The sequence below is a fragment of the Panicum virgatum genome, chromosome 5N, assembly GCF_016808335.1.
Source record: "Panicum virgatum strain AP13 chromosome 5N, P.virgatum_v5, whole genome shotgun sequence".
Taxonomy (NCBI): domain Eukaryota; kingdom Viridiplantae; phylum Streptophyta; class Magnoliopsida; order Poales; family Poaceae; genus Panicum; species Panicum virgatum.
In genome coordinates this window covers 12716538-12736035 of record NC_053149.1, presented here as the reverse complement: position 1 = coordinate 12736035, position 19498 = coordinate 12716538, and the positions used below count along the sequence as shown (strand labels likewise).

At 51.7% G+C, this 19498-nt stretch overlaps 2 protein-coding genes across 2 annotated transcripts; both read left to right on the top strand.

Annotated features, from left to right (window-relative positions):
* Window positions 1–3122: 3122 nt before the first annotated feature.
* On the top strand, window positions 3123–5411 carry LOC120676526 (germin-like protein 5-1). The gene is made up of 2 exons (XM_039957855.1): window positions 3123–3715; window positions 4511–5411. Exons 1-2 carry the CDS (start codon window positions 3577–3579, stop codon window positions 5050–5052), a joined length of 681 nt encoding a protein of 226 aa, XP_039813789.1. The 5' UTR covers window positions 3123–3576; the 3' UTR covers window positions 5053–5411.
* Window positions 5412–14887: 9476 nt separating this feature from the next.
* Window positions 14888–16374, top strand: LOC120676569 (expansin-A9-like). Its single transcript, XM_039957901.1, has 2 exons — window positions 14888–15458; window positions 15557–16374. Exons 1-2 carry the CDS (start codon window positions 15329–15331, stop codon window positions 16180–16182), a joined length of 756 nt encoding a protein of 251 aa, XP_039813835.1. The 5' UTR covers window positions 14888–15328; the 3' UTR covers window positions 16183–16374.
* Window positions 16375–19498: the final 3124 nt, after the last annotated feature.

Sequence of the window (19498 nt, the reverse complement as noted above, 5' to 3'; positions counted from 1 at the left end):
CCAAAGAAATTTTTAGTACCCCTGCATTTCAGCCCAGCCCAACAAGCAAAGAGCAAGGAAACTGCAGGGCGTCGGCCTCCTTGGCTCCTCCAGCGCTCCACCCGGCGCTCCCGGCGCTCCCTCCGCAGCTCCGCTCGACCCCAATCCCCGAAGCCCTAGCCGTCGCGCGCCCATCGTCCACTCGCCCCCGCGCGGCCGAGCAGCACCGTGGCCCCTCCGCTCGTTCTCTCGCCAAGCGCCCGAGTCGCGCTGCCGCTCGCTGCCCACTCGCGGACTCGCCCCTCGGCGGCTCGGCGGCCACTGGCCGGCCTGCGCCCGGCGGCCCTGCGCCTGCCCCCTTGGCCCTCGCCCTCGTTGCTCCCAACTCCCTAGTCCCAATGGACTCCGGCAGCGGCAGCAGCATAAACAGAAAGGGAAAAAGGAAAGCAGTCGGCTATGGAAGAGGTACTAAAAAGATATTCTTATTTGCAAATTGCAATCTTTATTCAATCAATCAATCAATTTCTTGATTGCTGTGAAGAGCTTGATTTACTTCAATGCAATCTTTTGTTTGCAGATATGAAGAGCTACTTTACCCAAAGATCTTCAATCTATCAAAAAGGCATTTCAAGCGAAGAAAGATAGGAATATGAAATTGCCGAAGCATCATAAACGCAACCGGACTGAACGCAACTAATAAATTTATCGGTATAACTCTAAACTCTAATTGTATATCTCGTATTACATTTAATATTTTAACTCTAATGTTTCACTACTAATTTATGTTTTCTCTTTGTTTAACAGCTTATTTTGGTCCTGTTGTTGATTTGATATGTAATTTACATGTTTTTCTTCATTTAAGGTACTTCTAAATGATGGTCTTGTTGTGAACTTTTATTTCCGTACAATATATGAATGTAGTTTAAAAATACACCACCACACCTAAATTTTTGGTTGTCCTCCGCCACTGAACAAGGATATTATTCAGCCTAGCTAGCTCTAAGATAATTGTTCTTCCTTTTGTTTCTTTTTAATTTTCTGCGTGATATAATGGCAAAATTCTATCATCCAGTTTCTCGGTGAGTTGCATCCGCTTGTTTTCAGAAAAAGGGAAAACCTGCAGTGGTATGGATGCACTTGGTCTTGCAAAGTAGCTTGTGGCATTTTCTCTATGGCAAAAAAGATGTAGTTGCCAGTGGAGAAAAAGAAATCAGTTGACTTAGAGATAAAATGTCTGCAACTAGGACAGCAAGACACCACTTGTGCTTTTTGTGGCCATTTACACTGGAACCTCCCAATGAGCAGTGCACGTCTACAGAGTATGCGTATGAGATAGTTGGGACCATGTGCAGAAGCAGATACTGTACTTGTGAAACCAATCCAACGTACTTAATCATATGGTACAGCAAAATTCTTATACTAGCTTGTCATTCGAGTGCTGCGAATTTAAATTCTTATAGACCGCTCAATTGATCATATATCGGGTCTGGTAAAAAAACCCGGTAGATTTTCTTCAGCCCGAACTCCACCCGATCTGACCATCGGGTCAGATTTTTCAGCCTGGCCCGAGCCCGACCCCAGCCCACACATTGATCTGGTTAGGTTTGTCGGATCGAGCAGTCCATAATCAGGTGTATATATGGTACTAGTACGAGAAAAGGATTATGCGTGCTTGCACAATACGGAAGTTTGGCAATGAAGAGTAGCACCACTTGATTTATTCTTTTCTTCCATGTCTCTTCTTTTTTCTTGAAAGAATGTTTATTCTTTCCTTAGAAAAGAAGCAACGAACTAGTTAGACTTGTCAAAGATGTGCTATAAATGTGTGTGTACCCTATCTAAGAGTGTGTTTAGTTGGTGAAAAAGTTTTGATTTTGATATTGTAGCCCATTTCATTGTTACTTGACAAATAATATCAAATTATAAATTAATTAGATTTAAAAGATCCATCTCGTGCTAATCAGTTAGACTGTTAATTAATTATTTTTTTCAATTGCATTTAATGCTTCATGCATGTGTCCAAAAATTTAATGTGACAGATACTGTGCAAATTTTTTTGGAAACTAAATAGGACCTAATTTTGGTAAGCCCACTTATCTTCTGGGTGGGCTCGGTCTGGGCCAAGCCATTGGGTGCAAGAGTCACTAGTCGTAACGGGCGTTGGCCATGACCTGATCCATGATGCTTTGGCTCTAAAACTATTTGATTGTCCTGCATTTATTCAGGAGCCATGCACGGATCAATCGGAGGTAGGTTGAGAAAGAGAGATTTCTTTGGGAGTAGGTGTAGTGTTATCTTGCTGTCCAATCTCAGTCTCATGGATCGTTCCTTTTCGCTAGGGTCATCGGCACTTCGTTTTCCCTGTTAGGTCCTGATGACCCAGCTGTCCTGTGATCTCACTCACTTTTCTGAATCGGATGCCAGCATATTCAGCAGAAACGAGGTCGAAATGACAAAGAAATTAGAACCATGGTTTTGTGGCTCCTTTTTTGTTCAGTAAATTCTTTATAGAGGCTGCATGCATCAGTCTTCCTTGCAGAGTCTCTGTCTCGGCTTTCCTTAGTCCTCAATGCTTCATTATTTTCTAGTAGGAGCGTAAAGCTTCGCTGTGCACAGCCAGAAAGCCGACCAGTGACGAGTGAGTTCCCAGCTAACCGTTCTATGGACAGTCGAAGTGGAAACTAGAGGACGCGGCGATGTACGTGGCAGCGTCAGGACATGCATGCACAGTTATGAGTTATCAATCTTTCTGTTACTTTTTCCTTCTGTGAGAGCAGATCTTTCATCGTAAGGACACTGCATTTTTTTTCTGAAGAAAAAGAAGAAGATGTGGTGTAAGAACAGGGACAGTCCAGCCAACACCCTCTCTCTTTAGCTTTGTGCAGCACGGGTGCTTGCACGCCAGTTCAAGAATCAAGACGGAAACCCGGGCCTTTCCTTCCATGAACACGTCGGTTTCATCACATGATCGACCTCGGGCCTTTTCCAAAAGGATTCGTTTGTTACAACAGGCCCCCGCAGCCACGTAACAGCCTATTCTGAATTCCTGATGCCTGACGTTTTACGAGAACTTACACTTGCCGTAAATCAATCGATGGAACAGCACGCGGCGAGGTCCGCCGTCGCCGTCCTCTCTCTCGCCGACGAACTCTCCCGGTTGCGATCCCGTGATCACGCAGCAACAGCTGCTACTCTAGTCTCCGGCCACTTGCTCGATTAGCTGCTTGCTACTAAAGTTTAGCTTTTTTTTCTGTTTGTCTCGTCGTCGATCACGGCCCGGGGGCCCTGGTGACGAGCCACCAACCGCCTGAGCCGCACACCTCACCTCACCTCACCTCCATGTCGCTTTGCTTGAGCTGAAAGCACTTGCGACGCGGGCACACGCAGCTCGCATTGACGCCGCGGTCGGGCCGGGGCTCCGCATCCAGCCCGGGCGATCTCTTTCTTTCCTCCCCGCCTCGCTCGCTCCCCGAGTCCCCAGCACCAGCGCCGCTATAAGAAGCAGGGCTCCGCTCTGCCTGCCCAACCAACCAGCAGCATCCGGCCGGCGACCACCGTCCGCCCGTGAGTGAGCGAGCGGCGGCGCACTACCGTACAATGGCCCGGGCTTCCTCTCCCCACCAGTTCCTTGGAGCGGCGGTCACGGTGGCGCTTGTAGTCCTTGCCGCCGCGCCGTCCGCGCTTGCCGGCGACCCGGACTACCTCCAGGATCTCTGCGTCGCCGACCTCAACTCCGGTAAGCTCCAGCCTTTGCCCTGCACCATGCCACTACATCTTTGCGCGACGCCAAAGATGTTCAGGGTTGCTCGCATAGTTGTTTGCTGTTCAGGGACAGATCCAGAGAAGGCATGAGAACAACTCCATTACTATTTCCCCTTGTTCCGTCGTGTAGAATCAAAATCCGTCCAAAACAAAACTCAAATAGCCACATGCTACCGATACGTACGGAGTCCGTGTCGTCGACATGAAGTTCGTAGCTTGCTGAAACGGCTGGATTTTGTTTTGTCAGAGCCCAAAATTGAAGCCAGGTTTTGCTGAATTTTGCTGAATTTGCGGTGCTTTGGCGTAGGATAGAATCCAAGTTTTGGTGGTGGTTAGCGCGAGAAATTCAGCACCAACGGCCCACGGAGGGCACAGAGTACAGAGTAATGGATTCTCAGTTCCAATATCGTTTTCTGAATGAACTAGTAAAGGAACATAAAGCTCCCTTGCTGTTTTTAAGAGATTCGCCGCTTTTGTGGTGACACCTTCTTTTTTGAAAACACCTTTCAGTTAAAAAATTCATGATCTTTCAAGTGGACTGATTCTCCACCTGCAGTTAGTTTTTTTTTTTACTAGCTAGATGGCACACACAACCCTACACGAGCAAGCTGGTTCTTGCATAAGGCCACACAAGTAGCAGATCGCTCCACACACCATGTGCCCATTTCTGCCGATGCTGGGCATCCTGCACACTGAATGCGACCCGACCACAACCTCCACGCGAGACTCTGCCTCTGACACGCCGGCGTTTGCGTTTGCATTTGTGCAGAGCTGAAGGTGAACGGGTTCCCGTGCAAGGTGAACGCCACCGCCGACGACTTCTTCTCGAGCGTGCTGGCCAAGCCGGGCAACACCACCAACGCCGTGGGCTCCGTGGTCACGGGCGCCAACGTCGAGAAGGTCCCGGGGCTCAACACCCTGGGCGTCTCGCTCTCGCGCATCGACTACGCCCCCGGCGGGCTCAACCCGCCGCACACGCACCCGCGCGCCACCGAGCTCGTCTTCGTCCTCTACGGCACCCTCGACGTGGGCTTCGTCACCACCGCCAACAAGCTCGTCGCCAGGACCATCTCCCAGGGCGACGTCTTCGCGTTCCCGCGGGGGCTCGTGCACTTCCAGAAGAACGCCGGCGACGAGCCCGCCGCCGTCATCTCGGCCTTCAACAGCCAGCTCCCCGGCACGCAGTCCATCGCCATGACGCTCTTCGGGGCCTCGCCCGAGGTGCCCGACGAGGTGCTCGCCAAGGCGTTCCAGATCGGCGCCGAGGAGGTGGACAAGATCAAGGCCAAGTTCGCGCCCAAGAAGAGCTGAGGACCCAGGTGGAACTGATTTTGGTCTGACCATCAGTCGCTGATGATGATATTGGTATGCATTGGTTGGTTCGAAGTTCGATTATTCTGCTGTTGCTTCGTTTGCTTCATTGCTTGTGATTGAGCGTGCAATGCAATCGTACGCGTCGTTGGGTTTGTGTTGTGTGTGATGATTGTCGGTTAAGTGTGAGTGTGTGACCTGCAGAATGAGTTGGTAGGTGCCTCTCTCTGTCTTGTAATAAGCTGCAGGCCTGATGGAGAACATTCTGTTCATCTTATATTATTCAGAAGCTCAATCATTTGTAAACCACGCCTACCTTTTTAAATATTTATATTTACTTAAGAAGAAAAATCTATATATATCAGGTCAAAATTCAATGTTTTCCGGTCAAAAATGTACTGGTACAAATGAAAAACTCTGAGTTAATTTTAAAGTAATGATTTGTTAATGGCCGGCCATACGATAGGTCCTCCGCATGGCCGCCCAACTGCTCACCTCCCTCCCCCCGCAGCATCCTTTTATCCTTATCCATTTGGTTGCTCCTCCATTCATCCCCAACTCTCCATCAATTTCTTATCTCTCCCTCTGCAAGCTCTCTTTCCAAATCCATAGCTGCAATAGTTTCCTCCCCTCCTCCCATACTCCATGCCGCAGGCATCTCCCCTCGCCTCGTCTCATGCCGCAGTCTCCTCCCCCCCCTCCCCCACTCCTCCTCCCTCTGCGGTAGCGCGACGCGGAGTGCGAGCTCATGCGTGGGGATGCGGCAGCGCGACCCACCTCTCTCCTCTGCGGTGGCATGAGCTTGCATGCAGGGACATGGCGGCGTAACACGGCCCCTCCTCCCCGACGCTGCTTCCTTCCTCCACGTTGTTGTGCTCCTCCCCTGCCGCGGCTGTGTGCGAGCCGCGGCGGCTCGGGAGGATGGGGCCGCAGGTGGTGTGCGGGACCCCTCCCCTCCCTTGCCGCACATAGGGGATGGGGCCGCAGGTGGTGTGCAGGACCCCTCCCCTCCGTTGCAGCACGCAGCGTGCGAGGCCACAATGGCGCTAGGATGCGGATGCGGGTGGATTGGCGGGGGCGCAAGCGGAGTAGCGCGGGCAGGTTGGGGCGGAGCATGGACGAGCACGCAGCGGCACATTTAGAGCGCATTTGGAGCGGAGCAGCTGCGCCGCCCATCTGGAATCAGGGCGATGCGGGTTCATCATCATAAGCACTTCAATACTTTTGCAATAGGCATTTTTATCGAATAGTAGAAGCATTTTTAGTAGTTTCCTATAGGCAATTATATCAATTACTTGAAGCATTTTTAGTAGTTTTCCAGTAGGTAACTCACTGCATTTATCCAGACAATAATATGCTGAGAATATGGCAAACTTAGTACATTTATCTGGGCAATTCTTCTGATTTTTCATATATGCAACTCAATTGTATTTAGGCAACAATTAATATGTTAACAATTGGGTAGAATAATGCAAGTCTTTAGGAAATTTTACATCTCATACCACACTGTTTTTCCACTGCTATAAGTTCTCTAATCAAATTATTTTTTCAGGTACCCAGCAAGAAAGGAGGAATGACAGTGCAGATTTGAAGCACATTAGGTAGATAAAGCTAGCAAAGAAAATACTTTATGTGCAGGCATGTTGTGTACTGGATTTTGTGTATTTCATACATACTTTTGTCTATTTGCATCGATCTGTTTTTGTTCTTGTTGTGCACTTTTTCACATAAGCATTTTTGGTTTTGTGTTTGCCTTGGTGTTTGAATCAAGTAGGAGGTGGTAGAATATTGCCTGTACATTAATTCTAAATTACTTCGTAGTTTATTATGATATGCTTTCAAGTTTTCACAAAAGTGCTTTTAGAACTGTATGAGAAAAATACCATCGAAACATATTGAAGTGAGATCTTGTTTTGATGCTCTTGTCGCGAGTAACTCATTGGTGCAATCGGATTTTATTTTTGATGCTTGATCGTAAATTTATAGCTTTTTTAAATCTGTGATTGCTTTTGCAACGTTATCATTTTTTGTCCTTATCCTACTCAAAGATGAGTGCAACGGATAGCAGTAGGTCACATTTGTCTTATGACTTTACAAAATAGACCAGCCGTACCGAAAGACTAGCCAAGTCCTAATTTGAAAACTAAATAATAATAACACAACAATCACCTAGCAAACACACATGCATTAAAAAATGCGTAAGAAAATTGGTAGTCACACATTTCGATCTTGCTAGTTTTCAAAAATCCGATGAAACTCACGTCTCGGACAAATATAAACATGCATATGGTTAATCCCATCCAAAACATGACAGATGCTTAAACCCTAACACAAACTTTTAACAATCTAAGGCCCTAGCTCGACAAGCTGAGAACCCTGGAAATCCTACCATTATTAACACCAAGCTAGTCAAGTTTATGATAAGCTAAATCCACAGCGACCCTGCATCGATCTGGATGAAACACGTAGCCATCATGGGGGTAGCTATTTCTTCTGGAACGCTCCTTGAAAGCAGGTGCAGGAGCTGCTACTGCAACTACCAGGCCGCAGCGCTGCGAAGTCAATCCTCTCCTGCAGGAGCGCAGCAGCATCCATAGGGCCGGGATTGTTATTCAGCCCGCTCACAGGCCAAACGCCGGCGGGCAAGCGGTGCTCATGCTGGTAGCTGTCACCGGCATGCCCAGCAGCAAAGCTTTGCCCACCACCGGAAACATAGCCGTCGACGCACACTCCACCTCCAGTGGCATCAAAACCTGGCACAAAATCATCATAGAACCCGGGCCCGGTGGCGCCGCTCCCGTGTGACAAGTTCGTGGCGAAAGGCAGGAAGTCCACGGTGCCGGTGCCAGCCATATCCATGTCAAGTGGTGCTATTAGCGGGAGCGGCGGCGGCGGCGGCATCTTAAAGGTGTAGCCCGGCGGCGGCGGCATCATATGATAGGCAAGGCACGGCGGCTCGAGGGGGAATGGCTGTGACAGCATGTCAAGAGGAGGAGGGCAGTAGTACTGTGTTACCATGGAGCCGGCGTCGGGCACGCTGAACGCGAGGTCGAAGGAGTTGTAGTCAGCCGGCAGCGGCGCGGGCGCGGCGGCGGCCATCGCGGTCGCCGCCGGCACGTCGCCGCCGCCGCCGCCGTCCTCGACGCGGCCACCGAGCGCGACGATCCGCTGCTGCGCCTTCCGCAGCGCCTCGTCCAGCGTGCCGAGCAGGGCGGCGAGGTCGGCGGGGGAGAGGTCGGCCAGGCGGCAGTCCTCGAGGCTGAGCGCGTCCGGGCCGCACTGCTCGATCTTGAGCAGCTTGCGCTGCTGCTTGGCCAGCTCCTCCTGGTGGTACGCGGCGGCGGTGAAGCTGTGCCGGACCTTGTCCGCGGGCGTCTCGCGGTACCTCCTGATCAGCTTCAGCACGTCCTCGCGGTCGGCCGGCCACGTCGTGACCGCGCCGCCGCCGCCGTCCTGCCCGGCGCCGGCGGGCCTCGCCGGGTCGAAGCAGATGAGGAGGGCGTCGACGCCGCAGAGGGTGGCGAGCTGCGACGTCTTCTGGACGAGGCCGTCGCGCCGGTTCTTGTAGGCCGCCCTGCGCTTCTTGGGGTTCTCGATCAGCTTCATGCCAAGCTTCCCTCGAGGCATCGTCGTCGTTCCTTTCCCTACTAGGAATGAATTGTTGGATTGTTGGAGGACAGAAATAAAGCAAGTCAATTTCATTGCGTGCATGCGTGGTCGTGATAGATAGATATATAGAAAGGCGAGGCGATTGGCTGGTGTAATTTAGGAACTGCGAATCTTCCTGATATGTTTTGATTTTCAAGTCTCGTGAACTTACCTTCTGTACAGGCAAATACATGTATAGAAAGAAGTGTGTTTTTCAATTAAGAATTTTGTTTCTCTGTGAACATATAGTAGTATAGCAAGTACAAAAAGTTGACTTGTTTCAACGATCGATCAGCTAGCATGGCCAGAGCCGTTGGAGATGGTTCTACCATGATTTATGATTAATAAGCAGCTAATTCAGAATTAAAATGGTCTTACTAGTAAGATTTCTAAATGAATCAGCAGAAAAATAGTTTAATAAACCGTCCATTCTGAATATAATTAATCAATGATTATTTTCAAGAATATGAAAATTCACCTTGAGAGTTTAGGGACCGAAATGACACATTAAGATAAGTTTGGGCACCTGAAAATGCATTTTGAGAGTTTAGGAACCCGAGTGACACATTCATACAAGTTTAGAGATCTAAAAATATATTTTGAGAGTTCAGTGACCTAGATGATACCTCTAGACAAGTTTGAGGACCGTCCATGTATTTTACTCATAAAAAACATGGCAAATTACCGATTATATTATATTAAAAAGAACAATTATTCAAAAGAAGGAACAAATGTTCAGACTGAGTACAACGACACCGGTGTTCAGACTGAGTACAACGACACCGGTCAGTTGATTTAGGACGCCGTTGGGGTGAGGGCGAAGAAGTGATTTGATTGGATGCTTGCAGATGGAAAAAAATTGATTGGATTTGGAGAGTCAGATTTGATTGGACCGCTTGCAGACGGAAAGTTAATTGGATCTGGAAATCAATTATACATACCGTAGATCTTGGATTAGGCACCTCCATATGGCATATGTGATCCGTGCGTGATAACAGAGAGAGCTGATTTGCTCGGGGCCACAGGACCAGCACGGTGAAAAAAAGCTAGGGAAAGACAGACTACTCATTTACATATTTTCAATACTTCCTCACCCTTAGAGCAAGGATTATGGTTTAGCTCGCCGCGGGCTGAATAAACACCACAATGGAGAGCATTATTTAATGCAAGCAACGCCAGCAGCAACAAGCGCCGCAGCACATGAAGCGAATGGGCAGCGAGCGCAGCAGCATAGCCAATAGGAGTTGCATGCGCGCGCACCCGCTTGCTCTAGCTGACGCTTCGCGAGCCGCCTGCTCCACTCACTCTCCTTTTCTCTCTCCGCCAGCAATTTTTTCTGACGTAGGTGTACTCCCCGCCTGCCTTGCTGGCTCATAATACTTACTCTTATAGACTTCTGTGGTGTGTCCGCTGTGAGCGGTACTATGTAGAAATAATATATGTAGATGGCAAAAGTTTTCAAAAAGACTGGTTCTCTATATCTCTATAGTATATATAGATAAAATGCATGGCAACCTTCTGGTAGCAGATTATGCAATTCAACATAAATTTGAGTTGTAAGATGTGGAAAAAGAAACTTTTTTCTTTCCCTCTTAATTGAAAGGCAGAGTTTCTGCCATCATGTTCAAAAAATAAAAAGATGTAGAGAAGGAAGAATGAAGTTGGCTTTATTATTAGCCCAATCATTTGGGAGATTCTGTTTGTAAACCATATGATATTACGAGAACTACCTCTATAGTTTACCATCCTAGCATGATTTGGTCACTGCTGTACTTGATTTTATCATGTCGCATATGATCGAATCGATCTGCATTGTTGTCGTGGTGTAGCGAACCATAGTCGGGTAGAGGAATGCACCCGCATAAGCCCAGAGGGTGAGTACTCGGGGGTTAGCTAGGATTAGTTCGATCTCGCTCAAGAACACGGTGAACACAACAGGTTTAGGGTGGTTCGGGCTGCCGGAGCGTAATACCCTACATTCACTGTGTGTTGTATTGCCTTGCCTCGAGTGAGTCTGCGAGAGCTTGGTGCTGAGTCCAGCGTGCGTCTGTGTGTGCTCTCAGCTGAGTCTCGAGAGAGTCTCAGGAGCTGTGTTCTAGCGGGCGTGCTCTCCCTTTTATATGTCCAAGGAGAGCACGTACACAGAGCGGGGCCCCGACATGTGGACACGACGATGTATTATAAACTACACTTTGGCCTTCAATGCCTCAGATCCGGAGATCTTGTCGTCGGCTTCCGTGCGTAGCTTCTGACCAGGGATGGTCTTGAGCTGTCCTGTCAGAGTAGAGTCTAGCCTCTACAGCCGCGCGTCGAGGTCGTGATGAAGCGCCGAACTACTGACTCAGTCCACTGTATCAGCGTGCACTGTTGCTCCAGTCAGTAGCTGGTCATCATGACTCGTCGCCTATGCGCACGACGCTGAGTCTTTAATGCTTGTCTTGGTAACTGACGAGCCGCCTCGGTAACTGGCGATCCACAGTGTGGACTGACAAAAGCTGCCCCGTGCCCAGAGGCAGCAGAGCCTGCCTCAACCACTCGCACTTAATGCGGGTGGGTGAGGGAGCTTCCAGCGGAAGGCTTGCGCCCGCACCCGCGTCTGCGTGACATGTGGCGGCTCCGGACCCCTCCCGATCAGCTACCTGAGCCGAGAGCTCACGGGGGTCCGGATAGGCACGTGGAGGTCCCAGACCCACCTGCGGTGGTCCGGGTCTGCGGCCACAGGTACTGAGCATTTCCACCTCTTGGACACGTGGTGACACCGGACCCGTTCCCGAGCGGGAAGCGGGTCCGGGACCGTTGGTCTGGTGAGATGGAGTCGGACCCCAGGGGTCCGGCTGCTCAGCTCCTTAGGGAGTAGTTACGGATAACTACGCGAGTCTTGGCACAGTAGGAGTGGGTACCCCAGTTGCAGGGTACCGACAACGGCCCCCGGGCCCGCCTCGGGAGAGGCAACGAACCCGCAGGTGGGGCCACTACTGTGAGCAACTTGGCTGCTTCTGGCGCCCAGCGGTGCGCGCCGCAAGGGTCTTGTCCTGCGTCGTCCATCCTTTGGGTCACCTGCTGCATCATCACGTTTGGACCTGCACATGACTCAAGGTAGATGCTTAGTAGCGTGCCTACGGGTCCCAAATCATGTTGGCTGTAATCCTTTGAGATAGACAGCTAGGTTCAGTGAACGGAGCTCAAGGGGCCGGCCTTTAGGTTAAGAGAAAATCCGGACCTCCAGGTTCCCAGTCCTAGGTACTACGGCACTCATTCACAGGAGGTGGTGCGTGCAGTCTTAGGGTACGGAACCAGGCTAAGCGGCTACACGGCTCCGGACCTCCTCGGAGAATGAGTGCGCTTCCCTGAACCTGCAGGTTCCCATGGGTCCGAACCCCTCTCTTCCATGAGTGGTGTCGAGCTAAGTCACTAACTAGCCAACTCAATTCGGACCACAATCACCGCACAAGAGTAAGAAGCCACGTGGGGATTAGCGCAAACAGAATGCGTATATTGAAATTGGAATATAACATCCTTAGAAGCGAACTGAGAATAAACTTTTCCTTTATAATTAGATGTACATGAGATGTGCGATGTAAGCCAGAACACGGGTTTATAAGGCCGGAGCTGTCTGGACCTCCGGGCCCCCAGTCTTAGGTACTACGGTACTCGCCCTAGGGAGGTAGAGCATGCAGGCTTAGAGTACGGAACCAGGCTAAGCGGCTACACGGCTCCGGACCTCCCCGGAGGGTGAGTACACTTCCCTAAACCTGGTTCGCAGAGGTCCGGACCCCTCCACGGGGGAGGCTCACCGGACTGGACCACACGGAAGTACTACCTAGTTACAAAGGAAAAGGCTTTATTCCCTGCTGGGCCTCTAAGGGTAGGACTTATAGAGATGTAGAGTCGGGGTGCGACCGGAGTCGGCTTTCCGCCGGAGAGAGCCACCAGAGTCGTCTTAGTGCGACCGGAGTAGGCTTTCCGCCGAAGCGGGCTTGGTGTGACCGGAGTCGGCTTTCCGCCGGAGCGGCTTTGGTGCGACCGGAGTCGGCTTTCCGCCGGAGCGGGCTTGGTGCGACCAGAGTCGGCTTTCCGCCGGAGCGGGCTTGGTGCGACCGGAGTCGGCTTTCTGCCGAAGCGGGCTTGGTGCGACCGGAGTCGGCTTTCCGCCAGAGCGGGATTCCTCACATGAGTGAGGTATGCTGCGAGCTGGGATTTGTCGCTCCGCCGCTCGCAGCTTGTGAGGGGGCCCTTGACGGGCGCCCTGACTCTTGCCGACGTGCAGCGCGCGCCGCTGCTGACGGTGGTTGCTCCACGGGCACGGTTGCCCCTAACGCAGGAAGGCGAGAGGCGTGTGGCGCGGATGACGCCACACCGTCCGTCATCTCCACGTCGTCGTCGTGGTGGGAGTGCTCAACCACCCGAGCCATGGAGATGGGCAAGAGATGAGCTAAAACTAGCTAAAGCCCCCCTACCTGGCGCGTCAAATGTCGTGGTGTAGCGAACCACAGCCGGGTGACGGAATGCACCCGCCTAAGCCCAGAGTGTGAGTACTCGGGGGTTAGCTAGGATTAGTTCGATCTCGCTCAAGAATACGGTGAACACAGCAGGTTTAGAGTGGTTCGGGCCGCCGAAGCGTAATACCCTACATCCACTGTGTCCAGCGAGAGCTTGGTGCTGAGTCCAGCGTGCGTCTGTGTGTGCTCTCAGTTGAGTCTCGAGAGAGTCTCAGGAGCTGTGTTCTAGCGGGCGTGCTCTCCCTTTTATATGTCCAAGGGGAGCACGTACACTGAGCGGGGCCCCGACATGTGAACCCGGCGATGTATTATAAACTACACTTTGGCCTTCAATGCCTCAGATCCGGAGATTTTATTGTCGGCTTCCGTGCGTAGCTTCTGACCAGGGATGGTCTTGAGCTGTCCTGTCAGAGTAGAGTCTAGTCTCTATAGCCGCGCGTCGAGGTCATGATGAAGCGCCGAACTACTGACTCAGTCCACTGTAGCAGCGTGCACTGTTGCTCCAGTCAGTAGCTGGTCATCATGACTCGTCGCCCATGCGCACGGCGCTGAGTCTTTAATGCTTGTCTTGGTAACTGACGAGCCGCCTCGGTAACTGGCGATCCACAGTGTGGACTGACAAAAGCTGCTCCGTGCCCAGAGGCAGCAGAGCCTACCTCAACCACTCGCACTTAATGCGGGAGGGTGAGGGAGCTTCCAGCGGAAGGCTTGCGCCCGCGCCCGCGTCTGCGTGACACGTGGCGGCTCCGGACCCCTCCCGATCAGCTAGCTGAGCCGAGAGCTCACGGGGGTCCGGATAGTCACGTGGAGGTCCCGGACCCATCTGCGGGAGTCCGGATGGCACGTGGAGGTCCCGGACCCACCTGCAGGGGTCCGGGTCCGCGGCCACAAGTACTGAGCATTTCCACCTCTAGGACACGTGGTGACACCGGACCCGTCCCCGAGCGGGAAGCGGGTCCGGGACTGTTGGTCTGGTGAGATGGAGTCGGACCCCAGGGGTCCGGCTGCTTAGCTCCTTATGGCATAGTTACGGATAACTATGCGAGTCTTGATACAATAGGAGTTGGTACCCCAGTTGCAGGGTACCGACAATTATTTAGTAATTTAGTTGTGCCCCGACTAGAGTACGTAGTATAATAGTAGTATCTTATCTGCAACACTAGGAGTGGCGCCTGAATTAACTAGTCTGGGCTGAAGCTTGAAGGATCACGATTAATATCTTTATCTCCAGCAAATGATCGAGGTCAAATTAAACTCGATCTACCAATCAGCTGGGAACATGCATGATACATGGTCAAATGAAAATCTTCCAAGGAAAACAATATATGTTTGAATGGAGATTTGAGGTGTGAATAGAAAAACAAGTGGCTGAGCATCTTTTCACTTCTGAACTCTTGCTGAGGGAATACATACTTGTACACAGGGGCGGATCCAGTGGTGGGTTTGGAGAGGCTCGAGCTCATCCTACCGCTGGGAATTAGGAGAGCTAACTCCTCCTAGTGCTCAATCCTGCCTATGTACAATGTTGAAGTCAAAATATGAACAATGGCGAGAAACAAAGAATCATTGGCAAAACAAAAGACGAACCAGTTACGCAAACATCAAATCCTTCCATGTTCTGATGTTCAGATTCAGATACTTTCTTGATCTCACTGAGGGCCATTCATTCGGCCACCCGAAAACGAGACAGAATTCTACTTCGAAGCAAGCACATGAGATGAAACTCTCCCTTCCAAGGAAGAACAACCACCTGGTGTCAAACGAACCATATAATTCAGGGTTCAGGCACAGGATTAATAATCATGTCAAATCACCAAGATTCCATGGTTGAATTATAACTGTCCATTGCCCGTCTTCATTCGAGGATGATTGGCTAGCCACCAGCAGCACGCATGCTAGTGCATCAGCGCGTGATCCGTGACCCCATGATTGACCAGATAAGAAACAGGGCGGACACATGCAGCGTGCATGATCACCTTACCGTCAGCCGACCGTCGGCTCGCCGGCAGTTGCAGGCAAGCTTATAAGCAGCAGTAGCAGAGAAGGCCTGGTGCAGTCGCCACAGCCCACAGATTGCAAGCGATCTTGTATTCTTGTCAGGCAGGCAGTGCCTCGCTGAGATCGAGGCGATGGAGAAGGCGATCCTGCTCCTGCTGCTGAGCTTGTGCGCCGCCCGGCTCGGCCGCGCCGCCGCGCAGCAGTACTGGACGCCGGCCAACGCGACGTTCTACGGCGGCAGCGACGCGTCCGGCACCATGGGTAAGCCACATCCACTGGCAACCATTTTCGTTCCCAAGGAAGCTCTGACCCGGCCACGCGTTTGTGGCATTGGCGTGCGCGTCCTCCTCGTCACGCAGGCGGGTCGTGCGGGTACGGCAACCTGTACAGCGCCGGGTACGGGGCGCAGACGACGGCGCTGAGCGCGGCGCTCTACGGCGACGGCGCCTCCTGCGGCGCGTGCTTCCAGGTCGCCTGCGACGCGTCGCGGACGCAGTACTGTAAGCCGGGGTCGCCGACGGTCACCGTGACGGCGACCAGCAACTTCTGCCCGCCCAACTACGGCGACCCCAGCGAGTGGTGCAACTCGCCGCGGCAGCACTTCGACAAGTCGCAGCCGGCGTGGGAGACCATCGGCGTGTACCGGGCCGGCGTGATCCCCGTGAACTACAGGAGAGTCCCCTGCCAGCGGTCCGGCGGGGTCAGGTTCGGCATCAGCGGGCACGACTACTTCGAGCTCGTGCTGGTCACCAACGTCGCCGGCGCCGGCGCGGTGGCCGCGGCGTGGATCAAGGGGTCCTCCACGGACTGGCTGCCGATGAGCCGCAACTGGGGGGCCAACTGGCAGAGCGGCGCCAATGTAACGGGGCAGAGCCTGTCGTTCAAGGTGCAGACGGACTACGGCAGGTCCGTCGTGGCGGACGACGTGGCGCCGGCGAACTGGCAGTTCGGCTGCACCTATCAGGCCTCGGTCAACTTCTACTAGAGAATAGTGGTAGTAAGCTCTGCTATGCCATTTGTGAACTACTTGGGCCAGATCCATGATTCCAAAAGAGGCCTGAAAGCCTCGATTCAATGGTGTTGAGAAAGAACCCATGAGTGGGGTTGGGGGGGCATCCTTAAATTCATATATATCATCGTGGCAAAAGGTAAAATAGAAGCCACATCCTCCTAGTAAGCACGCTTTGAAATATTTTATGTGTGGACATTCTCGGGGCGACACATCCTCCAGCAAGAAGGGGACGTAGCTCCTCATCGAGGAACACCGTGCAACATTCTGCGTTGGTTGGAGAAAGGTGAAGACGAATTCGACCACCACTTCACATTAGAGATGGGAGGAGAATCAGATTCCACCAGGCCTGCCAATTTGTTTAGGCGGAAATGCTAAAACACATCTGGATGGGAAAAAATAGGATGCTCCAACATATGTTTCAATAGTTGATCTTCGATGTTACAACTATTATTTTCCACATGTTTTATGCACTACTACAATAATCTTTTCAGAGGCGGTTAGAATATTTTTCAGAGGCAGGCAAGGTTAACTATTTTAGAGCAAACGCCTCTGTTAATAGAATAGAAAAAACCAAAAAAAGGGGACTGGCACACTAAGCCCATCTGCCTTTGGCGTCGCCGGCCGCGGCCGGCGCGACCAGCTCGAGCGCGGCGGCGGTCGCCACCGAACGCGGCCCACCCGCGCGCCCTGTGGACGTCCGCCGCCAGCAGCCCGAGTGCGCCCGCCCCTCCTGCTCGCGGATTCGAGCCGCCGTCGCCGGGGAAGGCCGGATTCAGCCTCTGCTCGCCGGATCAGGCCCCTGGTCAGCGGATCCGAGCCGCCGCCGCCGAGCACGGGCACCGCTCCCGCCACCACCACCGAGCTAGAGATACAGCCGCTGCCCTAGAGAGAGGGCCGCCGCGAAGGGAGAGGGACAACGGAGAGAGAGAGAGAGAGAGAGAGAGAGGGGCGGCGGCGGAGGAGGAGGAGAGGGAGAGGGAGAGGGAGAAGGGAGAGAGGGGCGGCCGACACGCGAGAGGGGAGGTTGAGACAGAGAGAGTAGGGTTAGGTTTGCGAATCGGGCTCATATATGCTTTAACTAGGCTTGTCTATTAACTGAGGCGGATATCTATAACATATACGCCTATGAAAATAAGGGTATTAGCAGAGACGGTAACGCTAAAACACTACTACATAAAAGGGTCTTTGATCCTTTCCATTTATCCCGGTTGTCATTGAACCCGGGACAAATAAGGACCTTGGTCCCGGGCCTAAAGTCTAGAGGTCGATGGGGAGCAGAGAGAAACCTCTTGTCCCAGTTGGAGATTCAAACCGGGACAAAATAATACCCTTTAGTCTCGATTGAAGTCATCAACCAGAATTAAAACATTTAGTACCGGTTGGTGACTCCAACCGGGACTAAAGATACTATTTTGTCCCAGTTGGAGTCTCTGCCCGGGACAAATATCGGGCACAGACGCATCCATCCATTTTATTTAAGTCCAGCTCTCTCACCCTCCTCCTTTCACCTTATCCTCTTCCTTCCCCATGTCTTCTCCCAGCCACAGCCTCCGATCTCCCTCCCTCCCTCAGCTTCCCTCCTTCCTCCCAGGTGCGGGCAGGGGCCGGTTAGCCGCCACCGAAGCGCGGCCGGCGAGCCGGGCAGGGATGGGCGCGGGCGCGGCCCGGCGACTCGCCATCGCCGCACAACCCGGTGAGGCTCCACCAAGTGCGGGCGCGTGTTGGAAATATGCCCTAGAGGCAATCATATTTCCTTGTATTCATGATTAATAAAGTGTTCCTTGAATATTCATGGATGACAACTTGTATTGATTAATGCTTATGTGAAGTATTTGTGAAACTCTATACTTGTATGAATATTCTAAAGTGTTCATAGTCGGAGTTCATGTGAGGACACACATGAATATTAGACTAGCACATGTATTAGTTGATTGACTACATTTCACAAGTCATGGACATGTGGATGTCAAACTAATAATGTGGGCTCATGTGAGATATGAGACAGAACTGACCCAACACGAGATGATGACTTCTCATTACACAATATGTACGCTGTGTCCTAAGACCTGAGATCGTCGTATGTACTCAAGATGTGAACGGACTTACTTAGGAGCCATCAAACGCTGCACCGTAACTGGGTAGTTATAAAGGTGGCTTTCGGGTCTGTCAAGAAGCATGCTGTGAGACATAGTCGGTCAAGATGGGATTTGCCCCTCTCTACAAGAGAGATATCTCTGGGCCCCTCGAGTGATTCGGATCAGGAAATGCATGGCCATGCTAGGGTTAAGAGTTAACTAAGGATTCCGAATCATAGGATCGAGAAAGAGTGGTCGGCTTCATGCTAGACCAAATATCATGAGGCAAAGGGAACATCATGTATAAGATTGTGACGGCTCGACAGATATGATTCACGCGTGCTTAGGAGTTGACACATCTTGCTACATACCGCTATCAACTATTGTCCAGTAGGAGTACTGGGTCTTGTCTATTCACGTGTGAGCCTATAGAGTCACACACTTAAGGGCCAGAAGCCTAATGAGGATGAGATCCAAATTAGACTGGGCATAGATGTACTAATGGGCGTCCATTAAGGGATGCCCAGGGTGGGGCCCATAGGAGCCCACCTTCTCGGGGCTATAAATACAGGGGTGGGGGGCGCTATACTCTAGCCCTAGCCCTTCCCGGCGGCTGTTACAGTACACGCGCTACAGTACCACCCCTCCTTGCTGCCTCCTTCTTGTGCATCGGCCCTAGTTGTTCTCGCGGATCTAGCAATTCGGAGTGCGACGCTTCTTCCCGTACGTGTGGACTTCGTGGAGGTGGAGGTGCTGCGCTTGCTGCACAAGGACGAGCTGTTCGTGAGGTGGTTCACACAACTGCACTGCTTGCTTCCATCTGCACTACACCGATGCGCTACAGAAGTTCCGCAACTGCGTGTCTAGTGGTAATCCCGTGATCTATAACTGCAGTAATCCTGGTTTATGCGGTAGAAGATTTTTGTTTTTGCTACCCCATATTCCTACAGTGGTATCAGAGCCAGTGCTGTCTCGTTATAGATTCGGATATGTGCATATGGAGATATGCGTAGTTTGAGATCGATCTGTTTCCTAGTTTCGTAAACATGCTGCGAAGGTTGTGCAACGACATACTCCTACCGGTCGGTTTTCCGCCATCGGAGTTAAGTGATGCACATAAATCCGGTCGCTGCGGTTGGAGATCAATATGATTGGTTGAATCGAAACTTAGGGCATAAGTCAGATGCATTAGATGCATAGGGCAGTAGATTGGA

Excerpts from the sequence above, each read along its gene's own strand:
- LOC120676526 (XM_039957855.1), top strand. The coding sequence starts at position 3,577 with ATGGCCCGGGCTTCCTCTCCCCACCAGTTCCTTGGAGCGGCGGTCACG. Across the intron at positions 3,716-4,510 it reads CGTCGCCGACCTCAACTCCG|AGCTGAAGGTGAACGGGTTC; the intron begins GTAAGCTCCAGC and ends GCATTTGTGCAG.
- LOC120676569 (XM_039957901.1), top strand. The coding sequence starts at position 15,329 with ATGGAGAAGGCGATCCTGCTCCTGCTGCTGAGCTTGTGCGCCGCCCGG. Across the intron at positions 15,459-15,556 it reads CGACGCGTCCGGCACCATGG|GCGGGTCGTGCGGGTACGGC; the intron begins GTAAGCCACATC and ends CTCGTCACGCAG.